Here is a 16,398-nt window from a genome sequence, read left to right as displayed (position 1 = left end):
AAAATAAAACAAAGAGAGACCAATACCATGTGATCTTATGGATATGTGGAACCTTTAAAAACAAACTGAAAGCCAGCCAAAAAACTGAGCTCATAGATAGAACAGATTGGTAGTTGCCAGAGGCAGGGGATGGGCAAAATCAGTGAATCAAAAGGCATAAATTTCCTGAGGCGCCTGGGTGCCTCAGTTGGTTAAGTGTCCACTTTGGCTCAGGTCATGATCTTGTGGTTCATGGGTTCGAGCCCCGAATCAGGCTCTGCACTGACAGCTTAGACCCTGGAACCTGCTTCAGATTCTGTGTCTTCCTCTCTCTCTGCCCCTCCCCTGCTCATACTCCCTGTCTCTCTCTTGAAAATAAATAAGCCATAAAAAAAAAAAAGGCATAAATTTCCAGTTATAAGATAAATCTGAGGAGATATAATGTATAGCATGTGACTCTGAGTGAGTAGATCTTAAAAGTTCTCATCACAAGGAAACAAATTTTGTAACTATGTATGGAGATGAATGGAGACTGTGATGATCATTTTGAAATATATACAAATATTAAAACATTACCTTGTACATCTGAAATGAACATAATGTGGTATGTCAATCATACCTTAGTAAAAAAAAAAAAAGGAAAAACTGGAAGAAAATGAAATAAGACAGACATGTAAAATTTCTTACAATTAGATTCACAGACATAATATTACTTTGCCAAAATATTATAAATGTTTTTTTGAGAAATTGCTGTCAGTTTCTTTACTTATCACTTTATAGACCAATAACAGTTTGCCAACTGGCTCATGTCTGAGGACCACACTTGGAATAACCCTGCTCCTGATGATCTCCAAATTTCTTTCTGCTCTGAGCAGTCAAGAATGTTTTTTGTTTTGTTTTGTTTTGTTTTAAGATGACAACCTTTTTATGTTTGTTATATAATTTCTTTTGCTTTAAGATTTTATTTATTTATTTAATTTTTTAGTCATATCTTTTAAATTTTTATTAAAAACATTTTTTTAATCTTTATTTATTTTTGAGAGAGAAAGACAGTGAAAGTGGAGGAAGAACAGAGGGAGAGGGAGACCCAGAATCTGAAGCAGCCTCTAGGCTCTAAGCTGTCATACAGAGCCTGACATGGGGCTCGAATTCACGGACCGCGAGATTATGACCTGAGCCAAAGTTGGAGGCTTAACCAAATGAGCCACCCAGGAGCCCCAGGAATCCTCTTTTTTTTAAACCTCTTGTATTTCCCAACATCTTTAGTTATATCATTATTTCACATTGCCACAGATTATAACATTAATTTTATACTCTGAAATTATAATGCTTATTTTAGTCTCAAGCTGCCATTTGTTTATAATGATGGAGCATCTGTGAGTTTAAGATGCTTTGGAAGTTGCAGGCTTCCTCACTTTCCTTAACCAACTTTTCATACACACGCACACACACACACACACACATTTATATATTTATATATACACATACATATTGCAACAACTTCAAATTTATACGTGACCCTCAATCAATGAGGGAGGGCTACATGACTCAGTATCTGCAGGGAATCATATTTAGAGAAGTACATAGTTCAGCAGTCAAAAGTAACTTCAAAATGATGTAAGTCCTTTACAGGCATTGCTTGGGAACTGAGAAGAGGATTTGTAGCAATACTCATTACAGCTCCTCTTCCTCTTTTACCCACTTCCCTCACCACAAAACAAATACTCCCAGCCACCCACACAGTTTTCTTTTCTTCTCTTTGCTTCCTTACCTCCTGTCTTCTACCCTCCTCCCTTTCCTCCCTTCTTATAGCTCTTTCTTAAGTAGATCAACTTAGCCCCTTGAACTAAATTCTAATTCTTTTATCCCTTAAATTATTATTTCTCATTCTCCTTATCCTGCATTCCCAAAGTCCAAAGAAGCAATCTGGCATCCATAAAACTCTCAGGGGAAGACTTGGGGGTGGGAGTGAAGATTGTGAGCATTTGCTTGCTGGTTATTTTCATTCTTTTTGTTTTTTAAAATATTTTTTAATGTTTATTTTTGAGAGAGAGAAACAGAGCATGAGCTGGGGAGGGGCAGAGAGACAGAGACACAGAATCGGAAGCAGGCTCCAGGCTCTGAGCTGTCAGCACAGAGCCTGACGCGGGGCTTGAACCCACGAACTGTGAGATCATGATCTGAGTTGAAGTCGGACGCCCAACCGAATGAGTGACCCAGGTGCCCCAGTAATTTTTATTCTGTCACATGTATATCTGGCTGAGAGTGTTCCCTGAACTTTAGACCTATTTATCCATCTGGTATATCTCATAGATGCTGCAAAATCAACATGTTCCAAAGTTGTACTTCTTTATAACATCCAGTAAGTGCATTTGTTCAATGTTTCCCTTCCATGCAACATGAAGCAAATACTTGTTGAGTGTATAAATAAATGAGTGAACAAAATTATAAAACTTGCTCTTCCTTCAGTATTCTCTAGGACAATGAAAGACATCACCATCCACCTGATTATTTAAAGTAGAATCTTGAAAATCATCCCTGACTTATCCCATTTTCTTTTTTCCCCTTTCTGGCTACTCCTCAAGTCCTGTGATTCTACATCTTTAATACTTCTTCAGACTCTTCTTCAGTCCCTTCCTCTCTAGCTCCACTACTATAAAACTCTGATCACTTTTGTTTATTCTTTTCTAGTAGACTTCTATGTGGTTTTTGGTCTCCACTTTTATTCCCCTCCAGTATATCTGTCCAAGACATGTTACTCATAACTCCAGATAAGTCTGTCATTCCTCTTTATGGAAAATTATACTTCCCATACTTCTGTTGAGGGTTAGCCCTAGGCAGTCATATTCTGTACCACAAGACACCATCTTCCCAATTCGTAGACATTGCTGATTGGACCACGGAGGTACCCCTGACTAATAATGTGTAGGTTATCCAGTAGCTATAAAGTAACTCGACAGGTAAAGTTTGTCCAGTTGGTTTCCCAACCTTAGGCAAATGAATTAGGAAGTAGGGAATGGATCAGACATTAGAAGCGATAATTTTAATCTAATTTTAATAATTAGAAGTGATTATTTTAAAATTGCATAGAGAGGTCAGTTAGTAGAGGTCATGATCAACACAAAATTTTGGCTAAGTAGAAAATATTGGTAGGCAGAAGTGATGATATAAAGAAATAATAGGATAAATAAACTGATTGATTCTGGGAGGGAAAGCAAAAAGCCACATGAATTAAAGCAGTGCTCAACAGGGAAACTTAGTCAAGATAATGACAAAGCATAGAATAAAATGCCCTAAACTACTACTGAAGGTCCTGGAAAAATGCTTCCAGTTCCAAATTCCCTGGTGTCAGCTATACTTTTATTCTTGCATTTCCATAAGACTCCTGTCTTTCTTATTGCCAAGTCTATCCTAATATATTTAATATGGCTTCAATTTACATCTGTAGCTGGTATGCTGCTTAAGATCACATTTGTGATGCATCAGCTTTTCTAACACAACAGATAGTAGAAATCACCATATTAAGTGATAACAGTGGAAGTTTGGTTACATATAACACACATACAAATTTACTGAGACAAGGTAGAAGTGTACTTGTCTATCACATAATAGTACAGAAGGCAAGGATGCCAGCTGTGCTCCATGAGTTCATCTTGGAACTTTCTACATTGCTGCATTGTCATGCTAGGATGTCTTCTCACCCCTTCCCTGTGGTCCAAGATAGATTTTACCCTGACCACTTTCTAAGCAACAGGATAAAAGAAGAGAAAAAAGAAGAAAGGGAATACATGTGTTTTCCCTTTAACAGCATAATTCAAAAGTTGCACCCATCTCTTACGCTCACATCTCATTGGTCAGAGCTTAGTCAGATGGCTGAATGAGCCACCAAGAAGGCTGAGGAAATTTGTCTTTATTTTAGGTGGCCATATGTCCAATAATAGAAAAAGGGGAAAATGGATAATAGGGAACAAGATCTGGTTTTGCCATTATTATAATAAAGAATCTTTGAAGCTGACTCTTAGAAGTAACATGGACCCCTTTGAATCACCTGGGAGTCTTTCATGGAAGAGTAGAACATTTTAGTATCACTGAAAGCAGCCTTCTCCAAGAGGATATGTGTAGATTCTCCAGTCCACTAGAAACACTGAGAATATCCTCCCTTAGGAGGATTAGCAAGCAATCCTTCCCTAGGGAAAGGGAGCATTTTGAGTATTTGAGAAGAAAAACTGCTGGTCCCTAGAATGTGGGCTCCTTGGGAAATTTTTCCTGGGACTGCTTATTTTTTTGGCGCTTGATGATGCTATGTATGGGACCTGAGCTTCCTGTGGAAGCTTATAAGTTCCCACAAGTCCTTGTGGGAACTCTGATCTGGGTATCTTTGGCTAAGTTTGGCACTAATGGAATGGAGTTGTCCTCCCTCAAAAAAACATTTGTTGGATTAGGAGGACCTTGTTATGTGGTCTGTATTGGTCAGCTTGGGTTGCCATAACAATATGCCATAGACTGGGTGTCTTAATCACCATAAATTTATTTTCTTATAGTTCTAGAGGCTAGAAGTCCAAGATCAGAGTTCCTGCCGATTCAGTTTCTGGTGAGAACTCTCTTTTTCGCTTGTAGATAGCTGCTTTCTCCTTATATAGTTACATGGCCTTCCGTGGTGCGTGCATGCCTGGGGTGAGGTAGAGCAAGCACTCTCTGGTGTCTCTTCTCATGAGGATAATTATCCAATTGGATCAGGGCCACACCCTTATGACTTCATTTAACCTTAATTACTTCCTTAGAGGCCCTGTCTCCAAATATAACTGAACTGAGGGTTAGAGCTTCCACATATGAATTTGTGTGTGTGGGGGGATATAAACATTCAGTCTATAATATGGCCCCAGGAAGCAATGAAGCTAATTGACTAATTTAATTCTAGCTAGACTTGACTGTGGCAGTTGGACTGATCTTCCTGGAGTAGGATTTCAGAGATAGTCACAAATTCTTCCCCTCTCTGAATTTACTCCCTCTTGCTATATAACTTTAGTCCCTTCCCACACTGACTTGCTTTGGCAATGACACAATTGCCAACATGACAGTAAGAAAGACCTGAAAAACGCTTTCACATTGAGGCTTGCTGTTTTTTCCTGCTCTTGGGACTTCTATCACTGCTGCCATGTGAAGAAGTTCAAGCTAGCCTGCTAGAGGATGAGAGATATGTGACTTAGTTTCTCCTTTTACCATGGTCAATAGCATGCCAACTGCCAGATGTGTGAGAAAGGCTGTTCTAGATTATCTAGCCACCAGCCAATCCTCAGCTGACTGAAGATACATTTGCAAACCTGGCAGTAACCAGTTAAACTCACCCAGACCGTAAGAGCCACCCAGTTGATCCACACAATTGTCAGCTAAAATCAATTTTTTTTTTGAGGTACAAATTTTGGGGTGGATTGTTACATAACAATAGGTAACCACCATATCTTTTGGAATATAAAAGAACTTTGGAGTTTTTAGATAATTAAAGAGGAGATACTAGACTTCCTGATAATATGACATGAGGGGCCTGTCTGTCTAAATAGAAAAGAGAAAAGAGATGTGATCACATTTATACTCTAAGATTATGGAACAGTTTATATTATTTACACATGTAAATACTGGTAGCTTTTAGTTCTAAGCTCTAAGTCAATTTAATCAATAACTCACTGGACATTTTCACTTGGGCATCTCACAGGCACTTAAGAGCAAACACATCTAAAACAATCATAATCACCTTCAAATTTCTACTTCTCCACTGTCCCCTACCTCAGTTGCCCCGCCAGAAACTTGGAAATGTTCTCATCTTCTTTTTCTCCACCCAGATACAGTCAATAGGTCTTATTTCTCTACTTTCTGAGTCTCTCTAAAATACATCTACTTTCTTCCTTCACCACTATCACTCTGTTAGTATTTGTCATCATCACCTCTCTCCTAGATATTTGTAATATCCTCTTAATTTGCATAGGAGTTGCTAGTGGAATGGGTATGATGTGTATGAGAAAGAGAAGACTTGAGGATCATTCTGAGGTCTTGGCCTGAGAAACTTAAAAAAAATTGTTTGTCATTCATTAAGCTGGGGAACACAGGGGTAAGGGTAGATTTGGGCCAGATTGTATCACATGGTCATCTCTGGCTGACCGTTTGTTTGGCTGTTGTTTTCTATTACTGTTCAATAAATTACCACAAACTTATCAGTTTAAAATAACATACACTTAGGGATGCCTAGGTGGCTCAGTTGGTTAAGCATCTGACTTCGGCCCAGTCATGATTTCACAGTTTATGTGTTCGAGCCCCGCGTTGGGTTCTGTGCTGACAGCTCAGAGCCTGGAGCCTGCTTTGGATTCTGTGTTTCCCTCTCCCTCTGACCCTCCACAACTCTGTCTCTCTCTCTCTTCCTCTCTCAAAAATAAATAAACTTTAAAAAATATATCAAATAACACACACTTAACTCAGTTTTTGTGGATCAGGAGTCTAGGTATGGCTGGGCTGAGTTCTCATCTGGAGACTCAACTAGAGAAGGATCTGTTTCCAAGCTCATTCAGGTTGTTGGTAGAATTAATTTCCTTTGGTTGTAGGATGGAGCACTCTGAAGTTTTTTGTTTGTTTGTTTGTTTTTCTGGGCTCTTTGGCTCTTAACTCCTAGAGGGTATCTGCAAATTCCTGCCACATATTCTTCTCCATAAGCAGTTCAGAATATGTAGCTTGTTCCTTCAAGGGCATTAGGAAAGTGAGAGCGGAGCTGCTAGCAAGACAGATCCTTATATACTTTAAAGTAATCAGGAAAATGATATCTTATCACCTTTGCTATGTGCTATTGGTTATAAGTAAGTCATGGGTCCCGCCTACACTCAAGGGGAGGGGATCACACAAAGGCATAAATACTGAGGAGGAGACAGATCATGAGGGCCCCCTTAGAGTCTGTGTGCTGCACTGACTTTCCTAGTCCCCATAGTGAAAGGTGAAAAGTTGGAATGAATTCCTGGTCCCTAAGGACTAGACTCAAGGCTGAGTCAGTGGATTCTCCTGCTCAAGACAGTTAATCTGGAATGGTGATATAATTATGAAAAGATTAGAATCCTTTCACGGAGGTGTGTGGCAGCAGCATAGTACATTGTCTGGTGGTAGTGCAGGAGTGGTGGTGACAGCAATGTCCTGAAATTGTTCCTGGTTTTCAGTTTGTAGAGGCCTCTTGTTTCCTGCCAATTTTATAAGCCTGCTTCTTCAATCTCTGTTCAATTCTGTGAACCCTTCTATCCAGCCTTCCAATAAATTCCCCTTTAGGTGTACGATGTGGTGTTTGTTTCTGTGGTTTGTACCCAAGAATGTGGCAGATCCTGTACATACAGGTCATATAGACAGCTGGTGTAACTGTAAATAGTTGATACAGCACAGATTAATAGGAGAAGGGGAGGAAGGCAGAGACTAGATTTTGGATGGCCATGTCAACTATAGTAAGTTTACATTTCATCTTGAGGGTCATGGAAATCCATTTAACTCTTTTTTTTTTTTTAATTTTTTTTTTAACGTTTTATTTTATTTTTGAGACAGAGAGAGACAGAGCATGAATGGGGGAGGGTCAGAGAGAGGGAGACACAGAATTGAAACAGGCTCCGGGCTCTGAGCTGTCAGCACAGGGGCCCGATGCGGGGCTCGAACTCACGGACCGCGAGATCGTGACCTGAGCCGAAGTCGGCGCTCAACCGACTAAGCCACCCAGGCGCCCCTCTTTTTTTTTTTTTTTTTTTAAGTTTATTTATTGGGGCACCTGGGTGGCTTAGCCGTTTAAGTCTCCGACTTCGGCTCAGGTCATGACCTTGAAGTTTGTGAGTTTGAGCCCTGCATTGGGCTCTGTGGTAACAGCTTGGAGCCTGGAGCCTGCTTCAGATTCTGTGTCTTCCCCTCTTTCTGCCCCTCCCCTGCTCACAATCTGTCTCTCTTTCTCTCTGTCAAATAAACATTAATTTTTTTTTAAAGTTTATTTATTTATTTTGAGAGAGACAGCCAGCATGAGCCCAGGACGGGGAGAGGAGAGAGGGAATCCCAAGCAGGCTCCATGCTGCCAGCACAGAGTCTGATGCAGGGCTTGAAACTGCAAAGCTGTGAGGTCATAACCTGAGCTGAAATCAAGAGTCAGACGCTTAACCTACTGAGCCACCTAGGTGCCCCTCCATTTAACTCTTTTAAACAAAGGAGTAACATCACCTTTAAAAAAACATTTTTTTTTTTTTTTACATTTATTATTGAGAGGCAGAGAGACAGAGTGTGAGAGGGGGAGGGACAGAGAGAGAAGGAGTCACAGAATCCGAAGCAGGCTCCAGGATTTGAGCAAGCTGTCAGCACTGAACCTGAGGCAGGGCTTTGAACCCACGAACCATGCTATCATGACCTGAGCCAAAGGCAGACGCTTAACCGACTGAGCCACCCAGGTGCCCTGAGTGACATCATCTTATGTGAAGATTCTTGGAAAGGCTTTTTGGAGGATGCGTTTGAAGAGAAAGGGAGTGGATGTAGGTGAACCAGTTTAGAAAGTTTCCCAGTCAAGTGAGACAAGGTAGGACTTGAGCTAAGGTGGTGTCATTGGGATGGAAATAGGAGACAGACTAGATACACAGAAGCAACAAGGACTTGTTGATTACTTAGATGTGGGGGCAGAAGGGAAAGAGTCTAGGATGACTTCCAAATTTCTGGCTGAGGAAACTGGATGGATGATGGTGAGGAACTGAAACAGGGAATACAGGGGCAGACTGATAATGGGCTGTATGCTTGGTTCTGTGCGTAGGCTCTGGTATCTGACAGACCTTGGTTTGAATCCTGGCTTTGCATTTATGACCTATGTCATATTGAGCATGTTATGCAACTTGAGCCTCAGTTTCCTCAGTTGTAAACTGGAAATAATATAACTTACCTCTTGCTTGTGTATGTGTGAATTGAATGCACAGTGTCTGGTACTCTATAATGCTGGCTATTACTTCTCAAAGAGGGTTCAGGGAGGAGGCCCAGGAAAAATGGGTGAAGCCTTTAGGAAAGCCTTATGAGAAAGAACTGTGTTCAAGACAAAACAGGAAAAATGCAACATTGTGGCAGACCAGCTAAAGCCAGAAGGAGGAGGCCAGACAGGGCTGAACTTAAGCCACGTTGCTGAGAAGATGAGTCACTGGAAGTGCAGGCAGGGCTGCCCAGGCCACAGCTGGACTGGCTGTGGCCAGGCTAGACTGGGCTATAATATGACTTCATTGTCAGTGGGGAATCATGAGGATTGTTCCAGAAGCTTTTTTGTCCTCCTCTTCCTCCCAGAAGGAATCCATTACTTCTTCCCCTTTTATAGGACTTTCCATACCTTGTCTTACTTTCTGGAAGCAGCAGGAAACAGTAGAAAGGGACAAAAAGCAAGAATCTGAATCCTGTCTAGTTTGGTCACTGATTTGCTGAGTGACCTGATTAATGTCACTTCACCTCGTCCTTATTTGTAACACGAGAATGAGCAAACCTGCATCCAAAGCGCGAAGTGAAGACAGTTGGTGGGTGGTCAATAAAAAGGCATACGTTAGTATTCTATTAATTAATTGCATATTTTGTCTCCTTGTTCCTGTTCCCACTCCCCCTAGATCCTTGAAGACACTAATCAGTTCCAACTCACTTTCAGATCCCTAGCACTTAGCTTGGTCAGGCACACAATTTCATGAATGGATGAATGAAAACATCAATGAGCGTCCCCAGCCGCAGCAGACGCGCCAAAGGCCCGCCCCCTTCCGCTTTACCCACCAAGCAGGGAGGCCACGGGCGCGTCTCTCGCGACCGTTCGCTGGCGCGTGCGCCGGAGGCCGCGCGCGGCCGGAGGTGGCGGGCGGGTTCCCCGTGCGCGCGCGCGCGCGAGGTGGGGAGGACAGGGGCGGGGCCGGACCAGAGGCGGGCGCGCCGGCTGGCTGCTGGCTGGGGAGCCGGCGGCGGTGGTGGCGGCGGCTGCGGCGGCGGGTGGCCGGCCAAGCGTGTGCCGGGTGGGAGAAGACGGGCGGCGGCGATGCTGCCGCCTCCCTAAGGAGCCCCGAGGAGGTTGCTGCGCTTGAAGCCCCAGAAAGCGCGGAAGAGCTGCGAGCTGGGTCGGTGGCTTCGGGCGCCTGCCCGGCCATGGTGGCCGCGGGCGGTGGTTGGCGCGGCGGCGCTGCGGCCCGGGGCCGTTCGGGGCCGGGACAGTCGTGGCGCTGACGCCCGAGGGGCCCAGCCACAGATATGAAGCGGAGCCGCTGCCGCGACCGACCGCAGCCGCCACCACCGGCCGCCTGCAGGGAGGATGGGGCTCAGCGGGCGGCGGAGCTGCCCCAACCCCAGCCCTTGCCGTCGCGCCGGCGAGCGCCTCCTGGGAGGCAGCTACTGGAGGAGCGGACCGGGCCCTCGGGCCCCGAGGTGAAGGAGCAGGTAAGGCGGGCCGGCGTCCGGGAGGGAAAGGATGGGGAGCGGGAGCCTGAATGGGAGCGGTGGGGGAGGGGGATCTCAGGCGGGAAGACTTGGGCTAGGGCATTTGAGGGGTGGGGACTGTGTAGTTCTGCCGGATTAAAGGAAGGTCTGGAGCGGCAGAAAACTGGGGAGTGGAAAAATGGAAGTCATGGCCTGGGGTTGAATGGGAGGGAAATGGGGGAATAGGGGTTTGGAAAAATGGTCCTATGAGCGTTTGTAGTCCGGGATTCTGGATGCGAAGAAGGGACGCTGGAATGTGGCCTGGGAGTAAATGAACTGCAAAGAATAGGCTTACTAAAGGATACTGAGGAGTTAGCCAGAAGGGTAAATAGTGCAAAGTAGGGAAAATCAGTATGATAGAGTAAATGTTATCCTATTTCCTAGAGGTTGTCCTGACAGTTATAAAAACAGTTGCCATTCCTAAGCATTCTTTTATTTGGCCATCATTATATAGTGTTGTGGAGTGTGTTCAAATATTCAAGATTCCCTTCGGTAACGATCTATTTCACAAGAAAGCACTTTTTAAAACACCTGCATATGTGCAATTCCAAACCCAGCGCTGTGAACAGAATTTATAGAGAGATAGGCTCTGCCTTCTAGGAGTTTACTACTGAAAACACCTTAATGGGAAAACAGAAAGCAGTGTAAAACTATTCATGGAGTTTCTGAATGGATAGGATGTGTTTGTATAATTTATTAATCAAGCATAGAAATAGGGGATAAAGGTCAGTTTTATGAGGCAGGAGAAGTTGCCACTAGTAGCTGTAGGAGGTGCAGTGAAAGGAGAATATGTGGTCCTTGACCTTGTGCGACTTGCAGAAAAATATTCTGTAGTAGTGAACTCTAGTGACAGCTTTCTCTTTGCACAGCTCTACTTGAGACCCTAGTAAATTCATCCTTGACTCATTCAAGACTTTTATTAGGTCTCCTGCCTCTTTTCCATCAGTTCAATAAGTATGTTACTTAGATATCATTCTTCATTACATAGTTTCATTGATGCACACGCTAGCACTTGGATTTTTTTCTACGTTTTGTTCATCTTTTATTCTGCACCCAGCTCTGAGTAGACTGCACCATCTGCTATCTCTGCCCTTGCTTTCAGGCCACTGAACATTGTCCCTGGATGTAATTTCCCCAGTTTTTTATATTGTTTTTTATATTCTCTCCAGTACCTACTTGAAACTTTTATTGTACTTAAAGCTCTGATCCTTTCCTGATTCAGTTTACTCAGTTCAATTGGCCTTATTGCATGGTTCACAAAAGAGTTCAGGGTTATTTGATTTTCCCTTCTTCTCTATCTCACAATTTTATTTGTTTGTTTATTTATCTATTTAGTAAGAAAGCAAGCTCTCTGCCCAACGTTGGACTTTAACTCATGACCCCAAGATTGGGAGTCACATACTCTACCAGCTGAGCAAGCCAGGTGCCCCTCTAGCTCACAATTTCTGTGTTCACTCATCTTTTGCTTCAATTCTAGAGAAAGAAGTATTCATCCTCCTCTTCAAGGCTTATCCCTGTACTTCTGTCCTTGATTTTATCCTCTCTCATTTAGTGGAGGCCTTTGTTATGTATATTATTTTCTCTTTGTCTTATACCTCAACTAAAAAATGAAACAACAGTTTCCCTGAATTGTGTAGCCCACCTAAGCTAATTTGTTTGCTTTGCTTTGCTTTACCAGCAACCCTCTTGGGAAATGAGTTTGTATTCACTGTCTTAGCTTCCTCACCTGTACACATTCCTCATATTACAGTTTGGTGTTTTTTTTTTTTAAAAGTATGTTTATATTTACACCCAACATGAGACTCAGCCCAGGACCATGAGGTCAAGAGTTACATGCTCTTCCAATTGAGCCAGCCAGATACCCCTTATAGTTTGGCTTCTACACTTATACTGTTCCAAAACTGATGTCTTCATGGTCACTAATAACTTTATATGCTTTTTGCTTTGTATGATATTTACTTTTTTATTGAATGTGACTTAAATACAGTGCATAAATTGAAGGTTCATTCAGCCCATGAATTTTTACAGATTGAATACATCCATGTAATCACTGTTCAAATCAAGATGTAGAACATGTCCAATACCCTAGTATGCCCCTTGGTGTTTTCTCCCAGTTATTATGCTTCCCCAAAGGTAACTGCTTTCCCAACCTTCATCGCCATGGATTAGTTTTGCCCCTTCTTGAGCTTTGTATACATGGAATCTCCCGGTTTGTACTCTTCTGACTAGATTTCTTTCATTAAATCATGGCTGTGAGATTCATTTATGTTGTTCCTTGTAGAAATGGTTCTTTTTCATTGTTGTGTAGTTTTCCATTGTGTGAATGTCCACAATGATACTAAAACTTCTTTTTCAAATAACAAAATAACGCATGGCACTTGTGTAAAGTTTTCATTGTGAAAGAATTATGCAGAGAGATATGTAGCAGTCCCAGGGAACTTTAAATGACTAAATTTGATAGTCTTCAGCCCAGTCTTCATTCTCTCTGACTTCTGTGAACTATTTATCACTGTTGCTCAGGTGTTCCTTCTTGATATTTTCATCTCTTGTCATAACGACCACTGCACTCCTTTTTCTCTGACTGCTTCCTGTGTGTCTTTTTTTGTTTTCTTTTCTCATAAATGTTTCTTGAGGATATGTCCTCTGTTCTTAGCTCTCTCATTTATTGTACTCTTGTGTTTTTGCAGGCCTACCCTATTCATGGCAAGTATTTAGGATGTGAAACAAGGGTCTCTGATCTTCTTTTATTCATGGCCTTGTGTCACAGAACCTCCTTGTAGAGTGATCTGAGTTCCCAAGCTTGACCTTTTCCCTTAGCTCTACATTTCCATTTCTTTCTCTGATGTTTCCACTATAGTATACTCAGCATTTGTGATCTTAACATTGTAATTTTTATAATTTGATAGTGTCCTTGAAAGTCCATAACTTGTAATAATTTGATTTTGAAAAGATAAAAATTTCAGTTGTGTGTATTATGAGGCTGAATGGATTATGTCCATTCAGGGAGTAAGCTTAGCTGATCAACAAGCATTGACTCTCACAGGTGACTTTGTTCTCCTTTCCTCATGACGTGGAGCAATGCTTGTTATACTACATACTAGCTGGTGTTTTGGAGTAAGTTCTGAAGAGGATGTATGACTTGGATCTCTAGAAGATCAGTGGCTTGCTATATCCTTAAAATAGAATTCATTATTTCTCCTTTGAAATGTGCTTTTCCCTGTCATTCCTTTTCCTTGTCATCCAGCTTGAAGCTGTATCCTTGGTGTTTGACTTCCCCTCTCCCTTGACCCCCTAACCCAGATTTTGCTGATTCTGCCTTCATGATGCCTTTCAAATCTTTATTCTCACTGTCATCACCTTAATTAAGCATTTATAAACTTCTGTCTTGGTTGTTGTAATACCTTAAGTGCATTTACTCTGCTTTTAGTCTTTTAACCTCTAATTTATAATGCATTCTGGTAAAAAAACAAACAAACAAAAAAAAAAACCCGAAAGATTATAACTCATTGCTTACCTGAGTTCCGGTAGTAGATAAATATTTGTTAAATGATCATTCCATTTCTGTATCTTCGGAAACCTTCATTAGCTTTTTACCCATAGAATAAAGTCTGGAGATCTTGGCATTCAAGGTCTACTTGATACCACTTTTTATTCGAAGAATTGGAGTTAGATGCCGCTTCTCTTGTTTCCCCAAGACTTTGCTTTATAAATTCTTTGAGGCCTACATTGTTTCATTTACTGTTGTGCACCTAAGGCCTACTGTGGTATTTGAAACATAGTTATTTGTCTGAATATTTATTAGAAACATAGATATGTGGCGGTGTCTGGCTGGCTGGCTCAGTGGGTGGAGTATGTGACTCTTGATTTAGGGGTTGTGAGTTTGAGCCCCACATTGGGTGTAGAGATTACTTAAAAACAATAAATCTTAAAAAAAAAAAAGAAAGAAACATGTGGTGGTGCTTGAAACAGATATTTGCTCAATGAGCATGCTAATTGGTTATCAGTCTCTCATCAGAGAAAATACTCCTCAGAGACTGTCTTATTCATTGTATCACCTTAGTGTTTTAACTGGTTGTAGTAGTTGGCGGTCAGTAAATATTTGTTTACTGTTGGGCACTTTTGTATACTTATTTTAATTAATCATCCATCTGAAAAACTCTTCTCTGCCTCTGCCCATTGAAATTCTACTCAAGGTTCCAGGCCTAGCTCAAATGCTACAGAAACTGTTCTTTGAAGTTATTTTTCTAGGTGAGCTCTTCCTAAGAGGATCCTTGATTAGGCTTAATAAATCTTTAAATCTCCTGAAATTTTAGTTCTCAAAAATCTGTGATCCAGAAAGTGAAAGCTTTGGTTCTATGATATTAAATGAAAATGAAAAAATGATTAGAAAGCACATTAGATAGGGACTTAATAAATGCTAATTCTTAAAAAAATTATTTTTAATGTTTATTTTTGAGAGAGAGAGAGAGAGAGCGCGCACAAGCTGGGGAGGGGCAGAGAGAGAGAGAGAGAATCCCAAGCAGGCTTTGCACTGTCAGCAGAGAGCCTGACACAGGACTCGAACCTATGAACCGTGAGATCATCACCTGAGTCGAAGTCGAATGTGTAACTGATAGAGCCACCCAGGCGCCCCAATAAATACTAATTCTTATCTCATTTTGTTTCTATAACATTGTTTTGTCCACTACATGGTATATGGTAGGTTCTGAATAAAGATTTGCTGAATGAGTGGGTGAATGAATTAGAGTTTTAGCACTTTTATCCTTCTGTATTCATTTTGTATTATTTCATTTCTGCTTTTAAGTTGTAAATGGTTAAATGTAAGAACGATATAATTTTTCTACTATAATGCATAGACAGGGCTTTGCTCACAGTTGGTAAGTATTTATTGATGAATAGAAAATTCTTCAAATGTTTTGAATTTGGGGGGATTCGAATAATAATAGCATGATAGAAATAGCCAATTAAAGGAAATGAGACATTTTTGAGGATGGAAGAAGATATTCCCTCAGCACCATTGAGAAATTTGCAAAATTATTTTCATGGAAATCAGCAACATCTCTTTCCTCTGCAGTATAATGTTAGTACATTGGCAAAAACATAGGAAAGAAAGACAGAGGGGAAGCTGCATATTGTATGTAGGGAACTAAAATCAACTTGGTATTGCTGGAGCATAAAGTTAAAGGCATAGATGGTTAGTTAAGAGACTGAAGGAGCCTGGGTTATAGAAGCTCTTTAGTACTATGTAAACGTGTAATAAATAGGGAAGCAAGATGGTCTTACTTGTGTTTTAGCTGGATTACTTTGGCAACGGTGTGGGGGATAGAATGTTGGGCATGGTGATTGAGACATAGACATTTGAGAATTCTTTTGAGTTTTCAGTATAGAAAGTTTATTAGCCTTCCCTTGCCTCTTATCCACAAGTATAATGGGTAAAGGCCAGCTCCTGAAAACGTGGTGGCTTTGGAAGATTTGATTTCGTCAAAGGTAGTGGGAGTAGAGAGCCTGGGATGGTTGAAGTGGGTTGGACAATGTTCCTGATTTTTCTGTCTCTGTTCTACTGGATGCCTCTTAGCCTAATGATCAGCCTAAAGGCTTTACCACCCCAGTTACTGATGGTGACCTATAGTCATGAGTATCAAAGGCAGCTGAATCTTGCAATGATTGTTACCTTCTTCATTGCTGGTCTTAACTGCTGTGTGATTCTCTGCTAAATTTGTTACCTAGCTTTGTATTTTCTTGATTAAATCCCTATGGTACCTTGGTAATTATTACTTTTCATTAGCAGGTGATGATTGTTTTTCATCATTAATATACCTACTTGAGGTTCCAAATAAGTTGAAAACTGGGGTTGTTGGATCAAGGCCTAGCCCTGGGTGAAGAAGAAAAAGCCCTCAAGGGAGAGTAGAGGCTAGATGTTATTAGGAGTAAGGACTTCCACAAAATGCAGTT

The 16,398-nt window shown here is 41.4% G+C and overlaps 2 protein-coding genes across 5 annotated transcripts in view; both read left to right on the top strand.

The window, feature by feature from the left end:
* TMEM69 (transmembrane protein 69) overlaps window positions 1–16,398 on the top strand; it is a 145,172-nt gene that overhangs the window by 119,090 nt on the left and 9,684 nt on the right. The gene's annotated exons all lie outside the window — the stretch shown is intronic.
* MAST2 (microtubule associated serine/threonine kinase 2) overlaps window positions 9,925–16,398 on the top strand; it is a 219,378-nt gene continuing 212,904 nt past the window's right edge. For 2 of the 4 annotated variants that reach the window (XM_049618612.1, XM_049618611.1), the window contains exon 1: window positions 9,927–10,407. In XM_049618612.1, coding sequence (XP_049474569.1) covers window positions 10,222–10,407 — 186 coding nt within the window. In that variant the 5' untranslated portion in view covers window positions 9,927–10,221. Of the gene's footprint in view, window positions 10,408–16,398 lie in introns of all 4 variants that reach the window. The other 2 variants (XM_049618614.1, XM_049618613.1) reach the window with 2 other exon arrangements.

Source organism: Panthera uncia, assembly GCF_023721935.1.
Source record: "Panthera uncia isolate 11264 chromosome C1 unlocalized genomic scaffold, Puncia_PCG_1.0 HiC_scaffold_4, whole genome shotgun sequence".
Lineage (NCBI taxonomy): Eukaryota > Metazoa > Chordata > Mammalia > Carnivora > Felidae > Panthera > Panthera uncia.
Note: the sequence above shows the minus strand (reverse complement) of the source record. Positions and strands in the feature narration are given on the sequence as shown.